The sequence below is a fragment of the Arachis ipaensis genome, chromosome B5 (assembly GCF_059453495.1).
Source record: "Arachis ipaensis isolate K30076 ecotype BB chromosome B5, ASM5945349v1, whole genome shotgun sequence".
In the NCBI taxonomy this organism is placed as follows: Eukaryota; Viridiplantae; Streptophyta; class Magnoliopsida; order Fabales; family Fabaceae; genus Arachis; species Arachis ipaensis.
Window position 1 is genome coordinate 8,091,482 of NC_142440.1, and position 12,020 is coordinate 8,103,501.

Genomic DNA, 12,020 nt, shown 5'->3' on the forward strand with positions numbered 1-12,020 from the left:
AGTTGTTATTTGCTACTACTTGGTACACTTTGAGATACTAATGCTCCAACCACCAAAAATATGCACCTTTTTTAGTTTTTATATTCTCTAATTTTCAATTGATAATGTTAGGGGACAACATTAAAATTCTTTTATATAATATTCTCCATCACATATTCATTATATCTAAAATCATATGATTATTCTAACAATCAATAATAAATATTAAATAAAATAATTTTCAATTATTTAAACTGACGGTTTATTATCTTCTAAACATTATTATTATTATTATTATCGATGTGGTAACATGTCACCGATTTAATTCGCCCAGACAGAAAAGAACCCAAATACCACACTAGCCATTGACTCATTATCAATGTGAACACACACGTGTCAGAATATATGCATTAAATTACGATTTCTGCATTAACTCTCACGTTTATGTTTTTGAAATAAATCAATCAAATGTAAAAACTTAAGTAAACATATTCAATGATGTAATTATTGATATACCGTTATTATGAGGGATAATATTATCATAAGAAAGAGACTCTAATTATAATTAGAATTATGCTCTCCTTTTAATGTTAAATGTTTTTCATTTGTAATTAAGAAACTCTGCTATAAAAGAGTAACATAGTATTGCATGATTTGCATCATAAGCTAATTAGAATGGAGACAAACATGGCATATTGGCAAGGTACCTTTTTTCTGCTTTGCGTTTGGTTCCTAAATGCCGAATATAAGGAGCAGATTAGGGTTTAGGGACCACAAGTCATCATCTTTTATCAATCAACGATGACTTATCACCCGGGCAAAGAAAGGGTTAAAAAGAGAAAAACAGAGGATGCTGATGGTAATTAAAAGTTAAAACCCAAAGCTAAAAGGGCTTATATATTGGAAATTTGGAACTAGTAAATCCTAGTTTACTCTTCCCATTTTTCATGAAGTAATTCCCATTGTTGCATCACGATTACTCTTTTCATTTTTTGAAGTACATAATCTGATTAAAGAAATACCAAAAAGTACAGAAAAGGAAAAAATTAAGTAGATAAACAAAAAAGACTATATATATATATAAAATACTTATCATATATTTTTATATGAATATATGTGTTATTTTATATATCTTTAATATGTATTTTATATTTCGAGATATATTTTATACGAATAATTAATTTTTTTGATTGTCTATTATATCTTTTAATTCGACAGATCAAGAATTAGTCTGCTGTGAATTTGAATGATTTAAGAATCTAACAACGGTTGAGCAATGAATTACTGTATATAAAAGCGAGATTCTAACTATTCGACCAATTCAAATTAAGTACGATCGATTAATTTGGTGACCACTTTTAGTGTATATATAGTATAAACATTCTAATATTCACTATTATTCTAACAAACGTGAATCACAAAAAAAAATATTTTGGTAGATAATTTAAAAATATTTTTATAAAACTTGCTTTAAGATATATCATGATCTTGGTTGGCTCTTGGCTGATATCTAACTTGTCTAACTTATTTTAAGCTATTCACTACACAAGTAACAACTAACAAGTGAATAAAATTGTTGTTAGGCGCGTGAAGGAAATGAAGAAGGGAAGTATGTGCCCCTACCCTACTCTCTCTCTCTTTCTCGTCCTTCCTTTAGTGGTCAAAACACTCAGATTTTTAACCCACCAAACCGACACTTTCTCCTCTTTCTTTCTTTCTTCTCGATTCTCACAAAATAGTGGTATAGCATATGCAAATTATTGTATAAGGCAGGGGGAGATCATTACATTCATGATATAGTACACATCATACATATACTATACTATTTTATACTACTATTAACTCTCTTACTAATAATATCAATTTTTCAATTTCTTAAAGATCATATTATTTTATTTGTTTTGTAAAACGAAATAAGCGAGCAAATATCTATTATTCTGTCTTTTTCTATTGGACTCAGTACACTTAACTTTCACTTTCCCGTTTTATTTATTTATTTCTGGCGAACCAAACACACACACACACACACACATGTTGTTTCTCTTTAAAAAGGAGGTGAGGTGGTTGTGAGTTGTGGTGCTGCTGAGAGTACTCAGAGGCTGAGTCATTTTCCTGCAATTCTGTGCCCTTAGCTTCGGTAACTGATTCAAACACTCACAATTCACACATTATTAATCATATGTCTCTGTTTCACTAACCTTGTCTTTCCTTCTCAGCTCAACTACAGCATTTCACTGTTCCTTTTTGTTGTCTTTGATGGACGATCAATGCACAACCACCTTCATTCTTAATAGGTCAGAAACTCAGAAACCAAACCATACAATGCATGTCAATGATTTCTCTGTTGAAGTTCTTTTGTTTTTCAGGTCGATGTTGTGTTAATTACAATTCTTTATGAAATGTGATGTCATGTGCCGACAATGTACATGCCTATGTAAATAAAAGAGTTTAAATAATTTATTTTTATTTGCACGGGCACATATTTTCCCTTGGCTACAGCTATCGTACTATGACAGAACAATCGATCACGTGTGCTTAAAATTCTTCATATATGATCTAGCTACTTGTTGAGGACCATATTATTCAATGAAATTTGATAAATTAATGATGTAGTGCTTCTCAATGGTGCTCATCCAACTATTAGTATTGAAAGAAGTGAAGTCATTATTCTTGTTAGCTTGGTTTATTCCTATGATGAATTCATTATTCTATATTTGTACTGCAATTCCTATTTCTCTTACTGAAAGATCCATGCAGATTTTTCATCATTTGAAGCATTCTAAGCAGTATGGATCACAAGTCTTGGCTTTGGAGGAAAAAGTCCTCGGAAAAGGCAGCAACTGACAAAGCAAATAACACTTCAAAAGAAAACGAGGAGGTAATTTGTTTGGTTGAGAATAAAAAGGTAATTTGATTATGTCTAAAATCAGTGGTTTTATTCTGATAACAAATATCTTTTTTGATTTTCATACATAACAGTGTTATTCGTTAGGGATCATAAGTTTGTTAAGTGTAATATGTGCTTTGTCATTTGATAAAAAGGATTTTTGTTTCATGCTCTGCCTTTCTGTTGTAGGTACAGGCACTTCTAGCAGAAAAAGAAGAATTGGAAAAAGATTTGAAAAGATTGAATGATAAGCTTGCTTCTACAATTTCCGACAATAAGTTGAGAGATGAGCAGGTGAAGAAACAAACAAAAATTGCACAAGAAGCAGTGACAGGTAAAATTTGCACAGTTTCTGTATACTGGTTTATCATTTGCCTTCCTGTTAATAATTCAGGATCTCATAAAATGTTGGTGTAGGATGGGAGAAGGCAGAAGCCGAAATGGTGTCTATGAAGCAATATCTTGAAGAATCAATGCAGCAGCAAATAGTTTATGAAGAAAGAGTGAGCCATCTGGATGGTGCTCTCAAGGAATGTATGCAACAGTTGCGTTTTGTTAGAGAAGAACAAGAGCAACGAATTCAAGATGCTGTCATGAAGGTTTCAAAAGAATTTGAACAAGCACGCTTGGTTTTGGAGGAGCAGCTATCAGAGACCACTGAAGAGCTTGCTAGATCAGCCCTTGAAAATGCTCATCTTAATAAATCTATTCTTGCAAAAGAAAATTTGATTGAAGATCTGAAAAGACAATTGACTCAGGCAGAGGCAGATCATAATGGACTGATGATTAAGTTGGAGTTTGCCGAGAAAGACAACACATCTCTAAAGTATGAGGTTCGAGTGCTTGGCAAGGAACTTGAGATCCGAAATGAGGAGATTGAATTTAATCGCAGAACAGCTGATGCTTCTCATAAGCAGCACCTAGAGAGTGCCAGAAAAATTGCCAAGTTAGAATCAGAATGTCAGAGATTGCGTCTTTTGGTTCGAAAAAGGTTACCAGGTCCGGCAGCCTTGGCGAAAATGAAGAATGAAGTTGAAATGTTGGGATGGGAATCACTTGATGTGAAGAAGAAAATGGTAAACTCATCCAATGTAATTGAATCTTCAGTGGACAATCCCCTTGAGGGTACCAATAGAAGAATCACTACCTTAACTGAGCAACTACGTGCTGTGCAAGAAGAAAACAAGACTTTGAAAGAGTCCCTTAATAGGAAAGCCAGTGAACTCCAATTCTCAAGATCAATGCTTGCCCGCACCGCCTCAAAACTATTGCAACTTGAGTCACAGATCGAAGAATTCTCCAAAGGTCAAGTAGCATTGGAGCAGCCTAGAAGTATTCTTGCATCACACGAGTTCTCTTTGGCATCAATGTCTGACGTTAGCAGTGATGATAAGGTTAGCTGTGCTGAGTCTTGGCCTTCTGCATTGGTCTCAGAGTTGGAGATCCTCAGAAGTGCAAAACAGAAGGAACTATTGTCATGCAGAAGTGTTGGAAGCTCAGACATAAACCTTATGGATGACTTCATTGAAATGGAAAAATTAGCAGTTATCTCTGTTGAAAAAGCCTCTGAACCTTCTCATGCTTCTTTAGAAGCAGATAGTGGAATAAAGGATCTCTCAGAGACTGGACCAGATGAAAATATCTCTGAAGTAGTTGGTAAGGAGATCATTCCGGTGTCTGATCATACGGCTGACTTTGCAACATCAAACCATGAAACCTGTTCCGGTGACATTTTCGAGGGCAACATTCCTGGTTGGCTTCATCATGTTGTAAAAATGATCTTGGAGCGAAACTTCGTCACTCATAAGACCCTTGATGATATAACTGAGGACATCAAAGTTGCTTTGGGGTGTCTAAACAATTCAGACCAATGTGAGTTTCATTCAAGCAAAACCCGTGGTCATTTTGAAACAACAGATAAACCTCAAAGTAATTCTCTTGTACCCCAATCTGGTGAAGTAGATGTTGCTGAGATCTCATCAATAAAGAGTAGAAAACAAGAAACTGGGACTGATCTGAGTAAATCCATTAGCAAGATAGTTGAACTTATTGAAGGGATCAGCATGCCTGCTGAGGCTTATGATGATTCAAATCCCCTTTGTAGAAGAGATGGAAGTTCAGACAATAATCTAGAAACGACGACAGACTACATGGTCCGTGTTCTCCAGTGGAAAACATCTGAACTTAATAATGTCTTGCAGCGATTTCTCCATCTGTGTTATGAACTACTGAATGGCAAGGCTGATATTGAAAAATTTGTTGCAGAACTGACCACAACTTTGGATTGGATTATGAATCATTGCTTTTCTCTTCAGGATGTTTCTAGTATTAGGGATGCTGTTAAGAAACAATTTGACTGGGATGAGACACGAAGTGAAAATGAAGCTGAAATTAGGATGACAAGTCATTTTCCAGAAGTAGATAAGTTGCATCTTCCCAAACAACAGTTGTCATGTGTGCCACTGCTAACTAATTCCGATGGCCATGATTATCAGACCAAAGCGATGAAAAATGATCATAAGGAAGAGTTTAAAAGTGTTAATGAGGTCAATTGTGAAGCCGAAAAGGAAGTCTTGGAAAGTAGCCTTCAAACTGCTGCTAGGAGAACAGAACCCATAATGAATCAACTTCAGGAATCAGAGAAAACTATTGCCAGTTTGAGATTGGAGCTACAAAACCTGAAAGAATCCAATAAAGCACTTGAAGGTCAAATTCAAAATGAAACATCGATAAGTGCGGATGTTGATTTTCAGTTTACAGAAGCTGAATTAAAAGAGGCTCATCACAAGGTTTTGGCATTAGAAGTGGAACTAGAGAACAAGAACCATCATTGTGAAGAATTAGAGGCCAGATGTATTGAACTTCAGCTCCAGCTTGAAAGGTATCAATAATTTTTAAATACTGTTTACTTTCCAATATAATTTTTGAACATTTGGCTTTAAGTTGGTATTTGAAGATTTTCACACTTACTGAAATTCATCTTCACAGCATGACAAAGGAGTGCTCAAAAGATGACATTCTTCAGAAAGATAAACCACTACAAAGTGTAAGCTCTTTTCAATTTATTCTCTTTACTTGTGTCGTAATCAGAATACGTTTTCTCACATGAAAAATTCTGGAAAAATTTTATCAAGTTAAAGTATTATTTTTGGAGACACAAACTTAAATCTAAATAGTATTTAGTTGTACATGAGGTTGACTTGTTCTCTATGGTAAAAAGGAGGGAGATCCAAGACTAGAGCATGATGAGCAAGTTACTTCATCCATCACCATTGTGTTTTTACTTGTTTCTAAGCTTCACACTGTGCAGCAACATATACACTATCGATTAAAAATAAATGAAAAGAAGGTTCGATTATGAGTTTCATGTTTATATGTTAATGATTACGAAAAACAGACAAAACAGAAGAAAGGCAATTCTGTTTCATGAATAAAGCCTTCCAGTGTAAAATTTAACTCCATCATTATAGTAACTAAATTATGGCATTGCTTTTACCTGTGGATCTATGTTGAAATATGTATTATGTTGTTGAAAGGTGTTGATATTTCCTGCAGGACTGGGAGATAACAGCTGCAACAGAAAAGTTAGCAGAGTGTCAAGAAACCATCCTTAACCTTGGGAAGCAGTTGAAGGCATTAGCTTCACCAAATGATGCATCCTTTTTTGACAATGTCACCGCCGTCGAGCATAACACAACCACAAGCATAATTACTGTCCCCCCAAAAGGCATAAAAGTGAAAAGTCGATCTTCTCTACTCGATCAGATGCTGGCTGACAATGACACCAAACTAAAGGTTGACATAGCAAGTGACAGAGGCTCTTGTCCCTCTAGCATGACAGATTTTGTACAGCCCCTAGAAAAGATTTTGGTTCTGAATGGACTTAAAGGTCAGGATGAGAGCTCCAGTGTTAACTCTTTGGCCATTGTTCGTGCTAAGAAATCAGGAGGTCGAAGCTTATGGAAGAAGCTATTAGGGAGGAAGAAGAAAGCCAAAAAGAAGACACATTTTCTGTTTAACACATAAAATGCAATTCTAATGTTTTTTCAGTACTCCTGTAGGAGAGGAAGCAATTATATATCTTTGTTGTATTATTAATAAAGGAAGGAGTTATGTGCTGTCTTTCTGTTTATTTCTTGGCTCTTGGAACGCCTGAAAACTGATAACATTAAATTCATGTTATGGAATACATGCACCACTAGTCAACTAGTGTTATGCTATACATACTTACCGATTGTGCAGCACTAAGAAACATTTAAAAGAGGGTTCCAGGTTTCGTTAGCTTATATCAATGTTGATATGTTTTACTAAGAATATCTAATTGAGGCCATCTTTTCACGGCATTTTGAACATACTACTGCAATGTTATAAACGCTTTACCAATATATAATAGTTTCTAAACATATTTTTGTCTATTTAATCCTGTTGTATTCAATAACTTGTCAATGCAAGAGTATGGTGATTCTTAGATGTAGATCATATAGAAAATTACAGGCATGCAAGTAGGTCAGGTTAACTTTATTCCAATGAAATGAAAACTCAACAAAAAATGTCAAAGCATGTAGAATATCTTGTAAATTTTCCTGTACTATACAATCAAAATCTTCAAAAGGAAGTGTTGGAATTGCTTAAATGGCAAGCAACTGCAGCCAACGCGTGGGAGCAAATCTGTAGGAATATTAATCTCTGTAGAGTATAAACTTCGCGACATCATTGAGTCCCGCTTCGTCGTAACATTGAGCAATCCGCTCCAAATAGTCATCCCAAGTTCCATCTACAGAAGCCAAATCCAACAGGAAAGCAGCTTCATCCAGTACAACCTGCAATCGATTTGAAAATGAACACAATATTAGGATGAACATCATAATTCTGCAGCCATGATATAAAATGAATAAATAGTTGACACTAATATAGAACCTGTGCAGGTGCCTTGCCCTTCTTAATATCTCCTTGCCTTCCCTCCTCTGTGACCTTCTCTTTGACATACTCAATTTGTTCATCTTCCCATTGTGCTATATTAGCAACATCCTAAATAAAACAAACATCACAAAAGAAATAGCAGGAAAGGAAGAAATTAAGTCCCAAAATAAAGGAATATACAGTATACCCGATATTTGCAGCCCAGAGTCCACCACGGCGACTTCAGAGCTCCCCTGGCAGCATCTTTAGCTTCTGCATTACGCCCAACCCTGTGAAAAAAACATTAAAAGAAATACTCCTTAGAAGATGAAGGGTAAGAGTCAGGTTTCCATCTTGAACAACCTTCAGAAAATAATGGAAAATGTTACTACTTACTACCAACCTCAACAAAACCTCAGCATTGAACACAAATGGCCGAGCAAATCCTGGAAAATGCTCCTTCTTCGTATAAAATTCCCCCGTTACCAAAGCTGAAACCTTCCACACAAAGACGTAACTGACATGTAATCAATTTACTGATAGCTAATGCTTGAGGAACTAATCAAATGCAAGAGAACCTTACATGATCCCCTTCCTCAAAATGTCGCATCACTTTGCGCTCTAAGATATCTGGAAATAGACCAACCTGATAACAAATTATATTCCTGCAATGATGTGTCATGGCACATGGAATTTAACAAAAAAGACATTTTAGAAATTTACCAATACCTTTTTCAACAGATAGACATCTAGGCTAGCAACTTCGGACTCTGCAAAATCACCCTTTCTGTAAAGTTTCTTCCCAGCATCCGCTGAGGCATGAAACAGTTCATCATTTCTGTCCTGACTGTTCTTTGCATCTTCTTCAACCAATATTCTGTGTATAAATTGGTCTACCTATAAATACAGCACATAAAGATTAGGCATAATACCATCTCAATTAAGGCTAGATAAATCAACACAAACATAACAATGTCATTCAAAATTCCACTTACACTCTTAGCTAACAGCCACACTCCATACTTATTGACTTCCACCACCGGCATTTCCATCCTGCAGGTGTTTAAAAATTGCAATATCATTCAAACAATAATGAAATTAACCACACACACACGAAAAACACAAACACCGAGCCATACTCGGGTGGAGCCGTGGGCCATCGCAACAGCGCAGTCACAGTACCTATAAAAACAAGAAAATCACATGAACAGAACACAGAACACAGAAATTGAAGAGATAACAAAGTCCTTAATACAGTGTACGCACACCTGAACTGTTCTTTGAGAGTGGTATAGCAAGGGGGATTAATCCTTTCTTAGCACCGGGAGAGATAATAGATTCACCTATTATACATAGCAATCGGTAAGAAACTTCAGATAGAGCACAATAAGTCACTAACTAGTTCGATTTCAGTACTTGAGATTCTACAGAATGTGTTATGATTTATGAATGATTCATACATTACCTCTTGTTTTCAGGATAGATAAGAGTTGTGAGAGATGCTGAGGAGGGTGAGTTGCAGCTACGTCCTTAACAAAAGACGCGTGCTCTGCGACCACATGGGAAGTAGAAGAAGAAGAAGCAGCAACAGCGGTGGTGAACCGGAGGGAGGATGGGCGGTTACTGAAAAGGAGTGGCAGGACGCTGCCACGTGGAGGTCCTCCGTACAATACACCGCCACCAATCTTCATTTCTGTTACCTTTTTCTTTTGGTTTTGGTTCGTTGCCTCATCTTTTCTTCCCTCCCGTTTTTACCTCCCTTTCATTTTTGGGGCCAAAAAACAACTACCACACAGAACACTAAGTGGTCACCAATAACGTGGGATTGGCCCAAAAGGAAACGAAAACTCCAATTGATAGTTGAAAAACTTTCGGCTTCTGCCCATTTTATCAACATATTCGGCCCAGTAAATCTAGTTTGGGTCTTTTATAATCCATCGAATATTTTTTACATATTAGGGTTTTGTTACGTTTATAAAATAAAACATTAATTATGTCGGTGTTCCAAATTCCAATGTCAAAAAATTAACATTTGTGTCTCATTTTTATTATCACATCTCATGTTTTTTTTTTAAATTATGTAAAAACTATATATGAATAGATTTTTCGTTTTGAATTGATAATAGGTTTTATTCTTATTTTATTATTATACTTTATAAGTAACAATTTAAAGCTTTTCCCCGCTGTCTAACAATTTAAATTTATTTAGATTTGATCAGAGTGTGTATTAACAAATGATGAAATTATTCTTTTTTTCACCTTAAGTAAAACAGGTGTAAAATGTTATTTCCTTATTTCTATAAGAACAAGAGCTTACTTCTATGAAATGAGAAATTAAAAAGTTGGATATCTAAACAAATACACCAAAGATGAAAAATAATTAAATATTATTGTTTATGTATTGGCTCAGAATTTAGTTAAGTAAGAAATGAATAAAGTCTAATTTACAGATATCGTTTGATTTATCCTTATTCGATTTTATAGAGGTTGGACACGGTGACATGAGTTTAATTCAATTTATCTAAATAAGTAACTATCTCTAAAGATATCTTTTATTAGTTTAGAAGGAAGATTTCAACAATTTCCTTAACAAAAGGAAACGATTATCCACCAATAAAGGTAGAATTACTTTAAAATGTGGTTATCTATTCTACTATAAATATACTAACATCCCTCGGATATATTCATATCTCAATTTACTAAAAACCTGCCTAAAACTCATGCTAACTTAAGAATCGGAATCTCTAGCAGGTACCACCTCCTACATCATCACGAGAAACTTGGATGGTAGCATATCGATTACGAAACAAGTCGAACTTCTCACGAGAAACTCAAACGGCAGCACATCGCCTACGAAATAAGTTAGACGCTGTCTCAGAAGGAGTCTGGATCTCACGTCCAGGCTCAAATACAACTCAATTTTAGGTAACTCTCGAAATAATTATGTACACACTAAAAATTAACTTAAATCAGTCATTTAGTATTTTTAATATGTATTTTGTATTTCAATATAAATTTTATATTAATAATTAATTTTATAGTTAATTTTTAGTATACAAGTAAGATGGTCGAAGATTATTATTGTAAAATGTTATTTTGAACAACCATACACTCTTAAAATCTAAGAGTACTGCTACACGTACAAGTCTTTTTGGCATACAAGTTAACCCTAACTTAACAAAATCCACTTACATAACGCACGCGTGAAATCACGTTGTTCCTCTTTGTATCTCGCGTTCCTCCTCCTCCTCCTCCTCCTCCTCCTCCTTTGCGTTTCTCCTCCTTTTTCTTCGCGTGTTTCATCTTCATTGTCTTTTTTTTATTACTGTTGTTGTTACTATATTTTTTTCCTTCATCCTCTTTCTATTGATTTTGTAACATTATGTATTTTTTTTTTCTTTTTTATTTGATTTTTCCTTCCAAGAAGAATTATGAGAATATGAAATAAGAAAATAAAGAAGAAGAAGTAGCAGAAGATAAGGAGGAGAAAGAAGAAGAGTTTTGATATGTAGAACTTATCAGCACACATACACCGAAAATTCTTAAACAATACACTCAAATATCTTCGTGTTACACCCAAATTTGTTGCAAATACAGAAAAATATTTCCTCTAATAGTGTATTTTTTACCTCTTATTTTTTTTCCTTCTTTCTTTCTTTTTTTAGTTGAATAAATGTAAGTTTATCATCTTCCAAGTAATTCTATAGTATTATGTGTTTTTTCTTCTTCTTTGTTTGATTTTTTTGTTTTTATTCTTATTAAGAGAGTAAAACAAGAAGAAACTTGAGAAGGTAAAACAAAAAGAAAAAGATGAATAAGAAAAAAAGAAGAAGAAGAAGATGGTGATGATGATGAAAAAAAGAAGAAGAAGCAGTAGAAGATGAGGAGGAGGAAGAGAAAGAGTTTTGAATTATGCAGAACTTATCAGCACACATACACCGAAAATTCTTAAATAATACACTCAAATATCTTCGTGTTACACCCAAATATCTTTGTGTTACACCCAAATTTGCTGCAAATACAGAAAAATGTTTCCTCTAATACTGCATTTTTTCTTCTTTCTTTTAGTTGAATGAATGTAAGTTCATCCTCTTCCAAGTAATTTTGTACCATTATGTGTTTCTTCTTTTACTTTGTTTGATTTCTTTTGTTTTTATTCTTGTTAAAAAAATAAAACAAGAATAAATTTGAGAAGATAAAACAAAAAAAATGAATAAGAAAAAAAAGAAGATGATGATGATGATGATGATGAAAA

The 12,020-nt window shown here is 34.4% G+C and overlaps 2 protein-coding genes across 3 annotated transcripts; one reads left to right on the forward strand and one right to left on the reverse strand.

The window, feature by feature from the left end:
- The first annotated feature begins 1,953 nt into the window (after positions 1 to 1,953).
- On the forward strand, positions 1,954 to 7,090 carry LOC107642756 (filament-like plant protein 7). 2 transcript variants are annotated; one of them, XM_016346223.3, is made up of 7 exons: positions 1,954 to 2,116; positions 2,196 to 2,273; positions 2,737 to 2,884; positions 3,056 to 3,200; positions 3,284 to 5,747; positions 5,855 to 5,912; positions 6,422 to 7,090. In XM_016346223.3, exons 3-7 carry the CDS (start codon positions 2,768 to 2,770, stop codon positions 6,890 to 6,892), a joined length of 3,255 nt encoding a protein of 1,084 aa, XP_016201709.1. In that variant the 5' UTR covers positions 1,954 to 2,116; positions 2,196 to 2,273; positions 2,737 to 2,767; the 3' UTR covers positions 6,893 to 7,090. The 2 variants fall into 2 exon arrangements, with proteins under 2 accessions (XP_016201709.1, XP_016201710.1); XM_016346224.3 differs by having other exon boundaries at positions 1,985 to 2,116; positions 2,737 to 2,857.
- Positions 7,091 to 7,354: 264 nt separating this feature from the next.
- On the reverse strand, positions 7,355 to 9,559 carry LOC107642757 (protein IN CHLOROPLAST ATPASE BIOGENESIS, chloroplastic). The gene is made up of 10 exons (XM_016346225.3): positions 9,231 to 9,559; positions 9,034 to 9,108; positions 8,905 to 8,947; positions 8,761 to 8,818; positions 8,495 to 8,662; positions 8,349 to 8,411; positions 8,169 to 8,263; positions 7,974 to 8,055; positions 7,784 to 7,894; positions 7,355 to 7,686 (listed from the first exon to the last, which is right to left on the reverse strand). The coding sequence occupies exons 1-10, from the start codon at positions 9,454 to 9,456 to the stop codon at positions 7,546 to 7,548; spliced, it is 1,062 nt and encodes a 353-aa protein (XP_016201711.1). The 5' UTR covers positions 9,457 to 9,559; the 3' UTR covers positions 7,355 to 7,545.
- Between the last annotated feature and the right edge of the window lie 2,461 nt (positions 9,560 to 12,020).